This window comes from Hyla sarda, chromosome 10, assembly GCF_029499605.1.
Source record: "Hyla sarda isolate aHylSar1 chromosome 10, aHylSar1.hap1, whole genome shotgun sequence".
In the NCBI taxonomy this organism is placed as follows: Eukaryota; Metazoa; Chordata; class Amphibia; order Anura; family Hylidae; genus Hyla; species Hyla sarda.
In genome coordinates, this window is record NC_079198.1 from 81,219,580 (window position 1) to 81,238,104 (window position 18,525).

General features: G+C 42.8%; 1 protein-coding gene across 1 annotated transcript in view; it reads left to right on the forward strand.

Moving 5' to 3' along the window:
* LOC130293215 (uncharacterized) overlaps positions 1–18,027 on the forward strand; it is a 172,029-nt gene extending 154,002 nt beyond the window's left edge. The window contains exons 41-45 of the mRNA XM_056541717.1: positions 5,526–5,612; positions 5,931–6,077; positions 7,298–7,486; positions 14,451–14,563; positions 16,800–18,027. Coding sequence (XP_056397692.1) covers positions 5,526–5,612; positions 5,931–6,077; positions 7,298–7,486; positions 14,451–14,563; positions 16,800–17,040 — 777 coding nt within the window. The 3' untranslated portion in view covers positions 17,041–18,027. The remainder of the gene's footprint in view (positions 1–5,525; positions 5,613–5,930; positions 6,078–7,297; positions 7,487–14,450; positions 14,564–16,799) is intronic.
* Positions 18,028–18,525: the final 498 nt, after the last annotated feature.

The following is an 18,525-nucleotide window of genomic DNA, read 5'->3' on the forward strand; positions in this document are numbered from 1 at the left end:
GCTCGGGAGTTATACCATCTAATTTTTTAACAGTCTCTAGTCCATTCTGTAGGGCTACGACATATGCTCTCAAGGTCTGACCTGGCTTCTGTCGCCTTTCATACAGCCATAGACGTACCTATGAAGGAGAATGGGACTCAAATACCTTGTACAGTCCTTCAAAGATCTGTTCTACAGTTGCTGCCTTCTCGGAGGGTGGCTAGGTGTGGACTTCCTTTAAGGCTTGTCCCTGTAGTTCTCCTGTGAGCAATTTCACCTGTTGATTTGGAGGGAAAGAGTAAAAGACTAACAAACTCTGGATCCTTTCTTTGAAAACCCTCAGGGTGAAGGGGGTCTCCAATGTAGGTAGGGAGGACAGGGTTCCCCATGAATACCGGTGAAGACGCTGGAACACCAGGGTTGTTGATGTGGACTGCAGGCAGGACTGGCAACATTCCGTCCGCTGGGGCAAGTGATGATCCCGCTGCTGGAGATGGAGGGGCACTGTCACCTGGTTGATCTGAAGAGCTGGGTTCTGAAATCTTGTTGAATTTTGCGTGCGCTGTCGCTTTAAGTGGAATAAGGTGCTTTCCCCTTTAAGATAATTGCTGAAGTGCGGCAGCGGCTTAGACTCGGCTAGTGGGAATATTATAATGAATGCTCCCCTCTATTTTGCAGGTACCCGGTGGCAATTTGTCTTGCGACCAGACTTGCGGACACTAGTGGGTTAATGCTGATAGTTACCGGCATCGGAGACTTAATACTGGTAATCGCTGGGGTTCGCAGAGCCTGCACTGCAGCGGGTGCATGATAGAACCCAGCCGCCGGAACCTCCAATATGGCTGCGCCCAGGGAACTTCCTGTTTTGGTCCGGTTGGCAAAGCCTTCCGCTGTGCAACACAGGGTGGCTCTTTGGTTTCTCCACGGGTGCACCCAGGAAACACCGGACCCAATTAACCCTTTCAGGTACCGACTCTCTACAATCCACGATGGCAAATAACAGTCTTTTCTTCACCCCGCCTCCCTCTGTTTCACAAGCGCCACAAGTAAAACACTTTTCACTTGCAAGGTCACATACACTTTTCAGCACAGACTTAAATCCCATCGGCATGCGGTTTTTGCACACAATATTGGACACAGTTCAGACTAGGGGGGAGGACTTGTGGCATAAGGCGCACACCCGTATCCTGTTTGAGACGCCAAAAGTTGTGGTAGCTGGGTGTGTGGTGCAGGGCAGATGTTGTTACCCTAGGGTAAAATGGCATTAACCCCTTGTACTCGTGACGCCAGGGCGTGGTTTAGCCTATAACCACCCCCAAGGTATACCGCTGGATCCTGGGCTATGCATGGGGGCAATAAAGACTCCGATGCCAAGTTATGGACAATGGTAGCTTTACTGAGGGTAGACAGTTGGTAAAGACTATACAGTTCAGCCAGGGCCCAAGGAGGTGACTAGTGATGCAGAGACCTTAAGGGCTTGCTGGGACTTGTAGTACGACTGGACAATTGAATGCAGACCACGCTGACTTGACAGATGACAGGGACTCACTTGACTTGACTCATAAAATTGTGACTTTAGCTTACTTGACTTGATGGTGGCTCCAGGACTTTGAGGTCTCCAACACTCTGGACACACACACACAAGGCACGAATGCACTGGACCTCAGCCCTAGCAGAAGAACAGAGCTCAAAGACAGCGAAGCTAGCTCCACCAAGGGCTTATATGGGGGAGACTAGCAGGGAGCCCATAGGTCACTCTTGGGATCACCTGGTCACTGGTACCTCGTGGTACATGGTAAAACATATTTGCAATGGGGAAACAAGTGCGGAGGCCTTGGGGACACTGAAGGAGGCAGCCTGACAGCAGGAGCACGGGGTAACACCTCCCACACTGTGCTACCACAGTGTTTTAACACTTTTAAACACTGCCATGAAACTTTGAAAGCGGCGTCTAAATGGTTAATGTTGGGCACCAGCCTGATTGGTGATGTCTGGTATTAGCCGAGGGTTCCAAGTAATGATTTATACAACACAGTGGGAGCAGGTACTGTGCGTACATGTACGCCTTGCGTCCTTAGGGCTCTTTTACATGGACAGATCTGCAGCATATTTTACACTGCAGATCCGCCAACAATGGGCCCTACAGTGCTGCCTCCACCTGTGCCTGCTCATATTCGCAATCCACCGATAGGAGCAGACACGCTTCGATGTGTATACTTGCACAGGGGAGCAGCCACGATTTTTGCGAGTATGCTGCGCATGCGCGTGGCGACTTGCACATTAAAGCGTGTCTGCTCGTAGCGGTGGATTGCCGCTATGAGCAGACACAGATGGAGGCAGCACTGTAAGGTCCATTGCCGGTGAATCTGCAGCATAAAATATGCTGCAGATTCGTCCGTGTGAATGAGCCCTTAGGGTAAGTTGACACGTACAGGATCTGCAGTATATTTTCTGCAGCTGATTTTGCAACCCATTGAAGCTAATGGTGTGCCAAATCAGCTTCACAAAATATGCACATGTGAATGTAGTCTTAACCACTTAAGGACGCAGGGGATACATGTACGCCTCCATTCCCGAGTCCTTAAGGACTCAGGGCATACCTGTACATCCTGAGTCCCGCTCATGAGCAGAGAACAGGTTAAACCCTGTGGGTCCGGGTTGCTACGGGCAGCCAGGACCCATGGCTAATGCCGGGCACCACCGATCGGCCCGGCATTATCCCTTTAGATGCCGCGATCAACTGAAAGTAAAACTATGCTGGCAGCTCAGCGGAGCTGATCGGGACTATTGTGACAGAATTGCGATGTCTCGATAATAGCTGGATGACGGGAGGGTCCTCACCTGCCTAAAGATAATGTGTCATTTTTACCGAAAAGTGCATTGCGTAGAAACGGAAGCCCTAAAAAGTTGCAAAATGGCAATTTCTTTTCCATTTCACCCCAGAAATAATAATTTTTTTTGTTTCATCGCAGATTGTGTTATAAAAGTAAGTAATGTCATTACAAAGTACAATTGGTGACACAAAAACAAGCCCTTTTATGGGTCTGTAGGTGCAAAATTGAACGCGTTATGATTTTTAATAGATAAGGAAAAAACAAAAGTACAAAAACGAAGACTGTTTTGAGTCCTTAAGGGGTTAACGATAATTAAACAAGCAGTGTGTTCACATGTTGTCACCCCAGTGGGGTCACTTTCCCTCCTCCAGTGTCCACAGGTCACCAACAGGTCACATTACCAGAACAATTTTTTGAAAAATTGCTGCAAAAAAGGTGTGGTTTTACCGCGTTTTCGAAAAATTTGTTCTGGTAATGTGACCTGTTGGTGACCTGTGGACACTGGAGGAGGGAAAGTGACCCCACTGGGCTGCTACTATACACACTCCCCAGCCCCAGGTTATACTGCTAGTCAGAGGGGAGAGAGGCAGGACACAGTGACATTACACACCCTCACATGTAGCGGCCGCTCTGCTGAGTTCGTGGGAAGCCGGCCCCGTCCTCTTCCTGTGCTGGGGGCGAAGATATCAGTCAGGTACTCTTCATCCCTGCTTTGCTGCCTGTCTCTGCTAATGATACGCAGAGCAGGAGCAGCGCAGGGATATTTACATAGAGAAAGACATCAGCTAAAAATAGCATTTGTCTGATTGGGGATCCGGGACAAGTGTCCTGGATCCACAGCAGCTGCAGCGCGCCCTTTACCCGGCCGGGCCCTCGGACCACATCCGTATGGTCCAGCCGGTCAGTCCGCCCCTGCACACAATTCAAGGATTGCATGTAATCGTGTAAAAAAAAGTTTTAAAAAAAAGAGAAAAAAGTTAATGAAAGTGAACTAAGCCCTTCCCTAATAAAAGTTTGAATCACCCCCCTTTTCCCATAAAAAACAAACAAAAATAAACATAAACATATTTGGTATGTAATGTTACTTTAACAGCACGGTCGATGGCGTATATGTAAAAAAAAATACCAAAGTCCAGAATTGTGTATTTTTGGTCACTTTGTATAGCCTAAAAAATTTTTATAAAAGTGATCAAATTATCCCTCACACATCCCTGTATATGGAAAAATAAGTTATAGGGGTCAGAAGAGGACAATTTTAAACATGCTAATTTTCGTGCAAAAAGTTATATATTTTTTTTTAAAGAAGTAAAACAAAAAGAAACCTATATAAGTTAAGTATTCTAATCATATGGACCTACAGAATAAAGGTGTCATTATTACCAAAAAGTGCACCGCGTGAAATTGAAAGCCCCCAAAACATTACACATTTTTTCAATTTTGTCCCACAATGGAATGACGTGACGATCGCGGAAGCTGCAAGCTTCCGTGTTCTGGACACCACTGCTGTTGGCCCAAAGAACGCAGGTGTCCCCAGCGGTGGGACCCTCCTGATCAGACATCCAAAGGATGTTTACAGTGGCATACCCCATTAAGATGAGGGCGCCTTGTTTCTTTTTATGTTGGTATTTTTATGGACAGTCTATTTCTTTTCTTCAGGTTTGCTTTTTAATGTGACTGTCCTTCTTATTAGTTAGATATTTAATTGGAACATTATTATAGTTGGTTTTGCCTAGGCTTTGACCTCCTTTAAAATGAATTTTCATTCTTAAAGGGGTACTCCACCCCTAGACATCTTATCCCCTATCCAAAGGATAAGGAGGGGGGATAAGATGTCAGATCGCCGGGGTCCCGCTGCTGGGGACCCCGGGGATCGCTGCTGCAGCACCACGCTATCATTACTGCGCAGAGCGAGATCGCTCTGCACGTAATGACGGGCAATACAGGGGCCGGAGCATCGTTACGTCACGGCTCCGCCCCTCGTGACGTCACGGCCCACCCCCGTCAATACAAGTCTATGGGAAGGGGGCGTGGCAGTCGTCACGCCCCCTGCCATAGACTTGCATTAAGGGGACGGGCCGTGATGTCATGAGGGGCGGGGCCATGATGTCACGCTGCTCCGGCCCCTGTATCGCCCGTCATTACGCACAGAGCGAACTCGCTCTGTGTAGTAATGATGGCGGGGTGCTGCAGCGGCCATCCCTGGGGTCCCCAGCAGCGGGACCGCGGCGATCTAACATCTTATCCCCTATCCTTTGGATAGGGGATAAGATGCCAGGGGCGGAGTATCCCTTTAACTGCTAGGAAACTGGTAAGAGCTTTTCCATCTCAATTTCTGAGTTGTTTCCTTTTTGTTCTGTTATGAGTACTTTAGGCACAGACAACAAATGGATATGGCTATAAAGTAATATACATATAATTGACAGAAGGGGAAGAAGAAGGACCAGACTGGTATGACTAGGTCAGCATAAGTAGTCAGTCAGCAAAAAAAAAAGCTGTTCAAAAGCAGGCAATTTTTTTCCTGATTACGGGTGAAAAGGCGGAAGTAAAATAAAATACTGTGGTAGACTTTACAATGTGTGAACTAACTTTAATACTGCGAAGAGAGCAAATTTATAAGTACATGTAATAGGTTTTATTATTTAGGTGGAAAATATTGAAATATTAGGCTAAATGTAGTTTTATACATTGACTATGTTGTGCTTTGCTTCTCAGATTGGAGATCTAGATTTCCATATCACATCTTGTCTACCAAGCAATAGTTATAAAGGAAATGCCTTTTCTCACTCTTTCTTTTACCAGGTAAGACATTTTGCTTTGTTTGGAGTAATTCCCATCTCATAGTTTAGTAACAGCTCAATGCATATGATGAATATGATGATTCAGTTTAGAGTTTGGGTCCAAACCATACTGTAATAGTTACAGTATTGACATTAGAAGGGGGAAGTTATTTGCTATATGGGTGTAATTTGAAGCTGAACATACCTTTATTTTGTAAATATTTAGTTAATAAAATATAGGTGAGCTATATACGGTATGTTGTATTTTTCCTCATGTCTTTTAACAACGTAGATGCAATATTACCTGCAGGTGAAATAAAATATATACATTTTATTACAGAGTACTGAGAACAAACTCTTTGTATCTCGTGAATATCTCCAGTCTGTTGGAAGCTTTATTCTGCTGGTTGTACACTGCATTTGTCACATAGTTGCTGGTGACTTTAATGACGATTCCAACCCATTTTTCCAGAGAACTTTGTATCAGGTATATGCAGGGGCAAAACTATACAGGTGGGGGGTGAGAATTAGTCTCTCTCAGGCCCGGTAACCTGAGGAGGCACAAAGGTTCATCTACACCATATAAGTAGACCAGTACTATAAATGAAGCATCTTTGTAATGGCACATAGAAGCATTAAGTTACTGATCTAGGTTTAAGATATGGTACATAAAAATCTAGAAAAAAGAAAAATTTTATGTCAGCAATATATGGTGTAATCGAACTAAAACATGTAAGTAAAGCATTAGGAATATGAACTTAACTCTAAACAAACTCAATGAGACATACAAATATAACATTAGTGGAGTTCCATGAGCTGAGACCCCGGTTCTGCTGCTAAGTCTAAAATGCCTCGGGCTATTCTTGGCCCCAGTCCAACCTGGATACTTAGTAATGTGCTTTACCTTCTTTAGTGCACATTTCATAACTTGGAATCTCCATTTTTGTCAGCAATACATTCAGATTGGACAAGTAGAACTAAGTTATAAAAACATGCAAAGAACAAGGCAGATGGAGTGAATATATAAAAATTTTCCAAAGGGAAGTGCCCTGGATTATGGAATTAAATGCATTGGGTCCGATATAGTGTGGGTGAACAGCTTTAAAAAGAGGATTCACTTACAGCAATTTGAGTAGTAGTTGAAGAGTTACAGGTCTTCTTTCTTCTAGCTGCATTGTGCAACTGTGCACAATGGAGGTGGTGAGCCAGCTCGCCGCAGTCCCCTGCTTCCTTCTCTATATTTCCCATCCGGCCTGCCTCTGTAATGAATTATCAAATTGCTGCCAAAATTAACCCCTTTGCTCTGCAGTCATTTGCATATTCATGACAGGGGCGGGCAAGGCAGGGAATATGGAGGAGCCAGGGGAGCACTGAGAGCTGGTTCCCTGCCTCCTTTGCGCATAGTGGCACAATGAAGCTAAAGACCTGTAACTCTGCAAATACTGCTTGGATTGCTGAAGGGACCCTGCATCTATCTTCTCTTAATTGAATGAGATTTATGTATTGAACAACATGTGGAAGAGCAACACCGCTAAGTGGAGCACAGGTGTCCACCCTAAGCAGTGCAGCTCCAAATGTAGTGTGTGCTGGGATGCAAAGGAGTAGTGCTAAACTTGTCCTCTCTTCCATAAAGGACATTTAAGGAATGAATGAATGAATGAATGAGCCTATGTTCTAGTAATTGAATGTCAATCTTCCTTTCTCCAGGCATTAAAAGTCTGCTTAGCTGAAGGGTTCTTCACCAGATTTCAGTTGCAGTCATCTCATTCACAATGCATTAAATCAGAATGTATGGATGGCAGTGACCTACAAGGAACAAATTTGTTTAGTAAGGAAAAGGCAAATTTACCGTCAACTTTGATATCACCAAAATCAGGCATCTCAACATATTATAAGGTATGTGGAAAATATATGAAATGTGTAAAGTTAATTTACTTTTTCTTTTTAAATATTTAAAAGTATTATATGCAAAAACAGCTAGGACTCTCCAAATACAAAATCTATGTCATTACCGTAATTTCATCAATGTCAGTGGGGGCATGTGTTTAGAAGCCAAATTTATACAAATAACATAAATAGCACAATGAATCTGCCAAAAATTCCTGGACACGCAGAATACTATTTCTTCCTTTATGGCTCTTGTGCATTTATTTTGTACCAAGCATTCTGTCCCATTTTAAATAGTACATTTAATCTGGTATTATGTTGTTTTATATAATTTAAATAAAACATTTAAAAGCCTTCCCTGTTTCTTTATAGCATGCCCTGATAGTGTACATTCAAAGAACTATCAACTTTACATTAAAAGGGGTACGCCACTAGAAATCTTATCCCCTATCCAAAGGACCCCTGCGATCTCTGTGCTGCACCTGGCATTCGTTTAGAGCGTGAGGTTGGGCACCGGAGGCTCATGACATCATGGCCATGCCCAGGGCCGGTGCGTGTAAGGATTTTTGCCTACACAAGCAAAGCTACATTTTGCCCCCCGCCCAACAACAGTGCCCACTATACAGTGCCCCCATATAGTGACTGTGCCCCATATAGTGCTCAATATATACAGTCTAATGTATAATGCCCTTGGCCCCATATATACAGTGCCCCCAGCCTCCATAAACTACCCAATATATTCACTGCCCCCATGCATACAGTGCCCCTGCTGGCTGCCCCCATATATACAGTGCCCACATATAGTGCTCAATATATACACAGTGCACCAATATATACAGTTCCCCCATTTATCTTGTGAAACTCACACTTTTCTATGGCCTCTCTAGTCTTCTCTGCTGCTACTGACTTCACTTCAGCTAAGACCAGCAGCATGATCCTCCACTCCGCTCCCACCATTCTCTTCTTCTGTGTGATGGCACAGTCACGCAAAGCCTTAGGAAGCAGTGGCGTTGCTAGGGTTGGTGTCACCTGGTGCGGTAGAAAATTGTGTCAACCCATACAACCTTCCCCGAAGTAATCTTATAGCCTGTTTTGAAGGACGCCAGTGGTTAAGCTCGTTGCGGAGAATTTTTTCCAGTATAATATTCAAATATACCAATTACCACATAATGGGAAAGTGCTAAAGATGTTTTACCATGTAAAACTAAAGCTCCCAGTATGACCTTAGCAGTGGTATGGGTATGCTGGGAGTTGTTGTTTCACCCATTATTACTGCAGAACTTTCAAGTGACTCCAGCTCTGATGGTACATAGTGAGGAGAATACACAATGATATCAGTGACTACAGGTGACGTCTTCTCTATAGTGAGGAGGATACACAATGATATCAGTGACTACAGGTGACATCTCTATAGTGAGGAGAATACACATTGATATCAATGACTACAGGTGACGTCTTCTATATAGTGAGGAGAATACACAATGATATCAGTGACTACAGGTGACATCTTCTCTATAGTGAGGAGAATACACAATGATATCAGTGACTACAGGGGACGTCTTCTCTATAGTGAGGAGAATACACAATGATATCAGTGACTACAGGAGACATCTTCTCTATAGTGAAGAGAATGCAGAATGATATCAGTTACTACAGGTGACATCTTCTCTAGTGAGGAGAATACACAAAAATGTCTGTGATTACAGGTGACGTCTTCTCTATAGTGAGGAGAATACACAATATCAGTGACTACAGGTGACCTCTTTTCAATAGTGAGGAGAATACACAATGATATCAGTGACTACAGGTGATGTCTTCTCTATAGTGAGGAGAATACACAATGATATCAGTGATTACAAGTGACTTCTCTATAGTGAGGAGAATACACAATGATATCAGTGACTACAGGAGACATCTTCTCTATAGTGAAGAGAATGCAGAATCATATCAGTTACTACAGGTGACATCTTCTCTAGTGAGGAGAATACACAATAAAGTCTGTTATTACAGCTGATGTCTTCTCTATAGTGAGGAGAATACACAATATCAGTGACTACAGGTGACATCTTCTCTATAGTGAGAATAATACGCAATGATATCAGTGACTACAGGTGACATCTTCTCTATAGTGAGGAGAATACACAATGATATTAGTGATTACAAGTGACGTCTTCTCTATAGTGAGGAGAATACACAATATCAGTGACTACAGGTGACATCTTCTCTATAGTGAGGAGAATAACCAATGATATCAGTGACTACAGGTGACGTCCTCTCTATAGTGAGGAGAATACACAATGATATCAGTGATTACAGGTGACGTCTTCTCTATAGTGAGGAGAATATACAATAATATCAGTGACTACAGGTGACGTCTTTTCTATAGTGAGAAGAATACACAATGATATCAGTGACTACAGGTGATGTCTTCTCTATAGTGTGGAGAATACACAATGATATCAGTGACTACAGGTGACATCTTCTCTAGTGAGGAGAATACACAATGATATCAGTGACTACAGGTGACTTCTCTATAGTGAGGAGAATACACAATGATATCAGTGATTACAGGTGACGGCTTCTCTAGTGAGAAGAATACACAATGATATCAGTGACTACAGGTGACTTCTCTATAGTGAGGAGAATACACAATGATATCAGTGATTACAGGTGACGGCTTCTCTATAGTGAGGAGAATACACAATTATATCAGTGATTACAGGTGATGTCTTCTCTATAGTGAGGAGAATACACAACCATACCAGTGACTACAGGGGACATCTTCTCTATAGTGAGGAGAATACACAATATCAGTGATTACAGGTGACATCTTCTCTATAGTGAGGAGAAAACAGAAGGATGTCAGTGATTACAAGTGACGTCTTCTCTATAGTGAGGAGAATACACAATGATATCAGTGACTACATGTGATGTCTTCTCTATAGTGAGGAGAATACACAATGATATCAGTGACTTTAGGTGACATCTGTTAGGATTCGGCAGGCTGGAGGTGGATCCTCTGTGTCAGAGAGGGATTGCCGATGGACCGGTTCTAAGTTGCTACTGGTATTCACCAGAGCCCGCCGCAAAGCGGGATGGTCTTGCTGCGGTGGTAGCAACCAGGTCGTGTCCACCGGTAACGTCTCAACCTCACTGACTGCTGAGAGTGGCGTGGGACAGGAGGACAAGACAGAGGCGAGGTCAGACGTAGCAGAAGGTCAAGGCAGGCGGCAAGGTTCGTAGTCAAGGGTAACGGCAGAAGGTCTGGTAACACTGGTAAGGCAATCACAGAAACGCTTTCAATAGGCACAAGGCAACAAGATCCGGCAAAGCAGGGAAGGGGAAGTGAGGTAATATAGGCATGGAGCAGGTGAGCTAATTACACTGATTGGGCCAGGCACCAATTAGTGGTGCACTGGCCCTTTAAATCTTAGAGAGCTGGCGCGCGCGCGCCCTAGGGAGCGGAGCCGCGCGTTCCAGGACGTGACAGCCGGGGACCGGGACAGGTAAGAAGAGTGGGATGCGACCCGCGAGTGGGTGCGTCCCGCTATGCGGATCGCATTCCCCGCCGGCAGTGTCAGTGCAGCGCTCCCGGTCAGCGGGTCTGACCGGGGCGCTGCAGAGAGGAGAACGCCGCGAGCGCTCCGGGGAGGAGCAGGGACCCGGAGTGCTCGGCGTAACAACATCTTCTCTATACTGAGGAGAATACACAATGATATCAGTGATTACAGGTGATGTCTTCTCTATAGTGAGGAGAATACACAATGATATCAGTGATTACAGGTGACGTCTTCTCTATAGTAAGGAGAATACACTATGATATCAGTTAGTACAGGTGACGTCTCCTCTATAGTGAGGAGAATACACAATGATATCAGTGACTACAGGTGACGTCTTCTCTATAGTGAGGAGAATACACAATGATATCAGTGACTACAGGTGACATCTTCTCTATAGTGAGGAGAATACACAATGATATCAGTGATTACAGGTGACGTCTTCTCTATAGTGAGAATACACAATGATATCAGTGACTACAGGTGACGTCTTCTCTATAGTGAGGAGAATACACAATGATATCAGTGACTACAGGTGGTGTCTCCTCTATAGTGAGGAGAATACACAATGATATCAGTGACTAAAGATGACATCTTCTCTATAGTGAGGAGAACACACAATGATATCAGTGACTACAGGTGACATCTTCTCTATAGTGAGGAGAATATACAATGATATCAGTGACTACAGGTGACATCTTCTCTAAAGTGAGGAGAATACACAATGATATCAGTGATAACAGGTGACATCTTCTCTATAGTCTTTGCTTATCTAATTCAGATGGTACATGCTGCCAGGTCCAGCTAAATCTCTCTGCAGAACTTGACACCCAGATGACATAAGTTCCTCACTTTGTCAGTGGAGTCTGATCCTCCAAATGAAAATGATAAGTATTATAATGCTGCCAGGCACTGTATCCTCTGAATATAATGCTGCCACATGCTGCACTCTCTGAATATAACCCTGCCAGACACTATATTCTGTAAATATGATACTGCCACACACTGCGCTCTCTGAATATAAACCTGGCACACACTGTAATCTGAATATTATACTACTGCACACTACGCTCTCTGAATATAATACTACTGCACATTGTACCCTCTGAATATAATACTACTACACACTGTACCTTCGGAATATAATAATACCACACACTATACCCTCTGAGAATAATACTGCCACACGTTTTATCCTCTGTATATAACACTACCACACACTACACTCTCTGAATATAATACTATTACACACTGCGCCTCTGAATATAACCTTGCCATACAGTAAACCTTACATGATACACCATACATCTGAAATGCAAAACACTCTTTGCCTCTCACATATAGTAATAATGCCTCCTGCTCTGTGCCCCCTACAAATAAAATATAACAATGCCCAGTGATGTCACAGTACAGCAATAAAACACCCTATGATGTCACAGTACAGGGATAATACACACAGTGATGTCACAGTACTGGGATAATACACACAGTGATGTCACAGTACAGGGATAATACATACAGTGATGTTACAGTACAGGGATAATACACAGTGATGTTACAGAACAGGGGTAAAACGCACAGTGATGTCACAGTACGGGGATAATACACACAGTGATGTCACAGTACAGGGACAATACACAGTGATGTCACAGTACAGGGATAATACACACAGTGATGTCACAGTACAGGGATAATACACACAGTACAGGGATAATACACAGTGATGTCACAGTACGGGGATAATACACACAGTGATGTCACAGTACAGGGATAATACACAGTGATGTCACAGTACAGGGATAATACACACAGTGATGTCACAGTACAGGGATAATACACAGTGATGTTACAGTGCAGGGATAATACACAGTGATCTTACAGTACAGGGATAATACACAGTGATGTTACAGTACAGGGATAATACACAGTGATTTTATAGTACAGAGATAATACACAGTGATGTCACAGTACAGGGATAATACACACAGTGATGTTACAGTACAGGTATAATACACAGTGAGGTTACAGTACAGGGATAATACACAGTGATGTTACAGTACAGGGATAATACACAGTGATTTTATAGTACAGGGATAATACACAGTGATGTTACAGAACAGGGATAATACACAGCAATGTCATAGTAAAGGGATAATACACAGTACAAGGTTAATATACAATTATAGAACAGTACAGGGTTAGAACTCACAAGGAGGGGGGGAATGAGCAAGGGTCAGTATTAATAGTGTTCCCTATGTAACCTGCCAGCCATGCCATAACCATCTGTTCTCCTGCACTCTGACCCCTGACAGCAGGCCTCCATATGAGTCTCTGGTCACATCACCAGCAGGGGGCAGAGCTGAGCTGGAGGCTGAGATCGCAGTGTGTAGGGCAGTGTTTCTCAAGCAAGTGCATACAGATATAGCAAAACTACAACTCCCAGCATGTCCAAACAGCTTTTGGCTGTCTGGGCATGCTGGGAGCTGTGGTTTTCACACTGCACACTGCTTGGGAAACACTGCTGTACGGAGGCAGTGAAGGGGTCCATATATATATATATATATATATATATACACACACAGGACAAGCTTTGTATGTCACAACAGAGCAGGTATATTTCCCTATCCCCTGGCTCCACTCATTGCAGGAGCGGCTCCCAGTCCGGGGCCCGGCTGTGACTGTGGTTATAATGATGCGCACAGTCCTGAAGCCGACTGCCGCCATGGTGCCAGTCACAGCCTCCACACACTGCTGTGCTGTACTGCATGCTGTGCCTCAGGGAAGTGATTGCAGGCTCGCACACAGCACACACAAGTCTAGCGGGTGGCAGCTTGGCTGCAAAATATTTAGAATGTGTAAGAATAAAAACCTGTTTAATTTTTCTGCCCACCTTCAGCTCTGCGGCGCCAGTGCCGTAGAGCAGCCTCATGGGCTACCTTATTCTTGCGCCAGACCTGGCCGCGCCCCGCTCATGACATAACGGCCACGCCCCCCTCAATGCAAGTCTATGGAAGGGGGATAAGATGCCTAGGGGCGGAGTACCCCTTTAAGCCAGTGGTCTTCAACCAGTGGTTTTCCATGGCCTAAGAGTTATAGTTTCATACCAAGCATATTCTGCTGCACTGTTCACATGGTGGAATGTCCAGATATTTATGTGGCAGAAATCACTATCAATGTGACGATGCATCTTCAAGCGGTCCTAGTGCTCGACGGATTATTCAGATGTGCAGAATGTTCACACGAATTCCGCACAATTTACGACATAGGAACATGGCCCCACTGTTTGTAAACCGGTATACCAAGCACTAATCTGATGCTCATGCTTGAATAGACTTCAGCTGCAAACACACCTTAAAGATCAGGAAACATTTACATTAGTTTCCATTGTTAAAATCAAATTCTTTTGTTTGTCACAGCCTCTGAAGACTTTTGAAGAAGTTCATTGTCAGAGTGAAGTTGAGACAATACTCAGGAACAAGCTGGCTCCCTGGAAATTGCAATTCTTTACTAGCTGTGAACCCCAAACCTGGTAATATATTATTTAGTCTAAGTAACATCAAGAAGCCAAACTAAGTGAAAAAAATGTTCATAGTAAAGAGCAAAAATCACAAATTTACTCCTCTGAGAAACTTATCATCTGCACTCCTAAAGTGAGACCAATCTTCTATGGTGGTGCCAATGATGTCCCTATGTTGCTGTAATGACCAGCCTTGCCGCCAGATGGTAAGCCAATCTGGAAGCATAAACATTGGGCAAATCAGGCTTGGTGCCAGGGTCCCATGCCTTCTAGCAGCAGCAGATTTAGCCACACTTATGTTTTTGCTGATGCTTGTGATTTTTGACTAGACACGCTGGGGGAGATTTATCAAAGCTGTCTATTTCCCATATAATTATAGACCAAACTGCAGAGCGCTAGGCCGGTCTATTGTGCGCCTAATTTATCAAAAGTTGCACGGCTCTTGATAAATTATGCGCATGGACTTCGGGATCTACGGTTTAGACTGTATTTAAACCTGCTTCAGCATGGTCTGACATTTCAGCATATTTTTGCCTGATGCTAATTTTTGCCAAAAAGTCGCAATTGATAAAATCAGCACCAATGCATTTTGCCATCTAAAACAGCCAAGAATGCATCATGTACTAAAAATCCTCCTAAGAAAAAGTCACAAAAAAGTTGCACGTATTTAGACTGCGACTTTCTGTGCGACAATTTTAGATATGAAAAACCAGTTTAAATCCTTTCATAAACCTCCTCCACTGTCCTGTACTTGACCCTCGGACCTGTAGGTGACTACTTTTGCATGCTAAAAGTCTGAGTACATGCTTATCCAATTAATTAATAGTGTTTATATATGTTAATATATCTATATAGAAAAATATATATCAGAATTCAAGAGACCCGTAGCAGCCACATATTCTGTCTCTATAATACATTATATAAATATAAATGCTGTTAATTACACTCCTCCTCATTGTTTTACAGTCCATTGGAATACATTATTTGTATTCCTATTGTAAATGTACCTATAATATGCGACATGGATCTGTTCACTGTTGGCTTTTCTGACAGGTTGGAGTTGTACACTGGGAGTATTCCCCGAAGTGTCCATAGAGCCCATGAATACAATCTTTTAAATTATACTGGGCCAGTACCCACAGTAAAAACACATATATTAAACAGGGATGGTTTTAGACTAAGTGTGGCCCCCAGCCTGTGTGACCGAAGATCGCCATGTTATGCTCCCTGAATTGTGCTGCATCCCAGCTAGTGTGAGTAAATGAAATTGCGCTGCAAACCACAAACGGCCGTTACTACAACATGAGAAACATACTAATTCCATCGAGGAGGAATATGTAGCAGTGGTAATTTGGGGGTCTCAACGTTACCCTATTTAGTGCAAATCAGCTCAGCTTCCCCCTCATCAAGATTGAAGTGCACGGACAGCTGTGGATCAACAGCAACTTGTAAGAACACACATAGAAAAATCCAGCGCAAATCAGATCTTGCTCTTTAGGTGATTTTTAAATGGCATCATACAATGTATGATCACCACAGGGTCACGGGAAACCACAGAATCACAGGAAACCATCTTCTCAGTGCTGTCTATCAGTAATAGCACCCACATATACTATAACAGTGATCTCCTCAGTGCTGTCTGTCAGTAATAGTGCCTGCATATACTATAACAGTGATCTTCTCAGAGCTGTCTATCAATAGTAGCGCCCACGTATACTATAACAGTAATCTTCTCATTGCTGCCTATCAGTAATAGCTCCCACATATACTATAACAGTGATCTTCTCAATGCTGCCTGTCAGTAATAGTGCCCACATATACTATAACAATGATCTTCTCAGTGCTGCCCGTCAGTAATAGCTCCCACATATGCTATAACAGTGATCTCCTCAGTGCTGCCTGTCAGTAATAGAACCCACATATACTATAACAATGATCTTCTCAGTGCTGCCTGTCAGTAATAGTGCCCACATATGCTATGACAGTGCTCTCCTCAGTGCTGCCCATCAGTAATAGCGCCCACATATACTATAACAGGGATCTTCTGAGTGCTGCCCGTCAGTAATAGTGCCCACATATACTATAACAATGATCTTCTCAGTGCTGCCTATCAGTAATTGCACCCTATAACAGTGATCTTCTCAGTGCTGCCTGTCAATAATAGCGCCCACATATACTATAACAGAGCTGAACTAATGTTTTCCTCTAATTTAATTTTTGGTTGCAATGTCTTTTGTGTCTTTTGCAGTCATGCTATCAGAAAAGATGATAAAGAATGGATTGAAGCAGAATATCTTCAGGAAGAGCTAGATCAACTCAATGCTGAAATGGCTCTAATACTAAAAAAAGAAATTGATATAAAAAGAAATGTAATTGATGTGGATGGAAACTGTTACCACTTACAAATGATACTAGCTGAAAAAGAGTGCTTGAAAAATAAGATAGTGAAGATGGAAAAGAACATTCAATTGTTAAGCAGTATGGTTTAATTTATTTATCTCTAGATACTACCTCTCAATATATTATTTACCTTTTCAGTATTGTTTTGCATTGTTTATGAATCCAGTGGTATAAATTAAGGACAGCAGGCTAGTGGTGTTGCTAGGGTTGGTGTCACCCATTATGGTAAAAAATGCTGTCAAATCCCTGATCACATTACAATACCAAGCAACCTGTATTTTAACACGCATGGAATACGCATTGAAGACCAAGTTACGTGCATTTTCTGGGTTTAATCAAACATATAACATTTTTACCTGGGTTCAACATAAATACACATTGAAAGCATTAAGTGTGAATACGAAATAGCCATCTAAGGCCAAGTTTCATATATTTTTGGAGTTTAATTAAACATATCGTATTTGTACCTGTGTTTAACATAAAAAACACATTTTAAAGCATTGAGAGTAAACATAGAATAGCTATATAAGGCCAAATTACATGTATTTTCCGGGTTTAATCAAACATGTAGTATTTCTACCTGGGTTTAATATAAATACACATTAAGATTATTGCAGAATAGCTATCAAAGGCCAAGTAACAGGTACTTTCTGGGTTTAACATAAATATGCCTTTATAGTGTTGAGAGTGAAAGGATAACATTTAGGGGAGTGACAAATCACCCCAAAAACATAAAAAATAACCACCAAATCCTTTTTAATAAAAAATATCTCTGGAAAAGGAATTGCTAGACCAGGTGGTGGACAGAGCACTCCTGCCATGTCCTCTGCAAATAAGAATCTTGGTGACAGTACTAATACCAGTATGGGTAGCAGCGGCAGTCAGGTGTCTGGTTGTAGTAGCATCAGCCGCATTATCATGCAAAAATTGTCCATCATGAGTAGTGTTGCTTGCGAATATTCGCAATGCGAATTTTATTCGCGAATATCGCATATTCGCGAATTCGCGAATATTCGAGAATATAGCACTATATATTCGTAATTACGAATATTATTTTTTTTTCACAGTACACATCACAGTGATCATCCCTCTCTGCTTCCAGCTTGTGTGGTGTAAAGAAGGCTCTAATACTACTGTGTGAGACTGGTGTGCGAATTTTTGCATATGCGAAAATGTGCATATGCTAATTTTCGCATATGCGAATTTTTGGCTATGCTAATTTTTGCACATGCAAATTTTCGCATATGCTAATTTTCATATACGCAAATTTTCGCATAAGCTAATTTTCGCATATGCGAAAATAAAAAGAGAATATTACAAATATGCGAATATTCGCGAATATATGATGAATATTCGTCCATATATTCGCGAATATTCGCCAATTCGAATATGGCCTATGCGGCTCAACACTAATCATGAGTTGTGTAGTTTAGGAAGTTGGTATGTCCCTTGTGGACTGGTTGACTCGCTCAAGGTCTTCTCAAGAGGAAGAAGAAGAGTCTGATGATATGATGTCGAGCCAGGTGTCAGTGGACTCCTCCTATGTCCACAGTTACATGGTATGGAGGTAATGT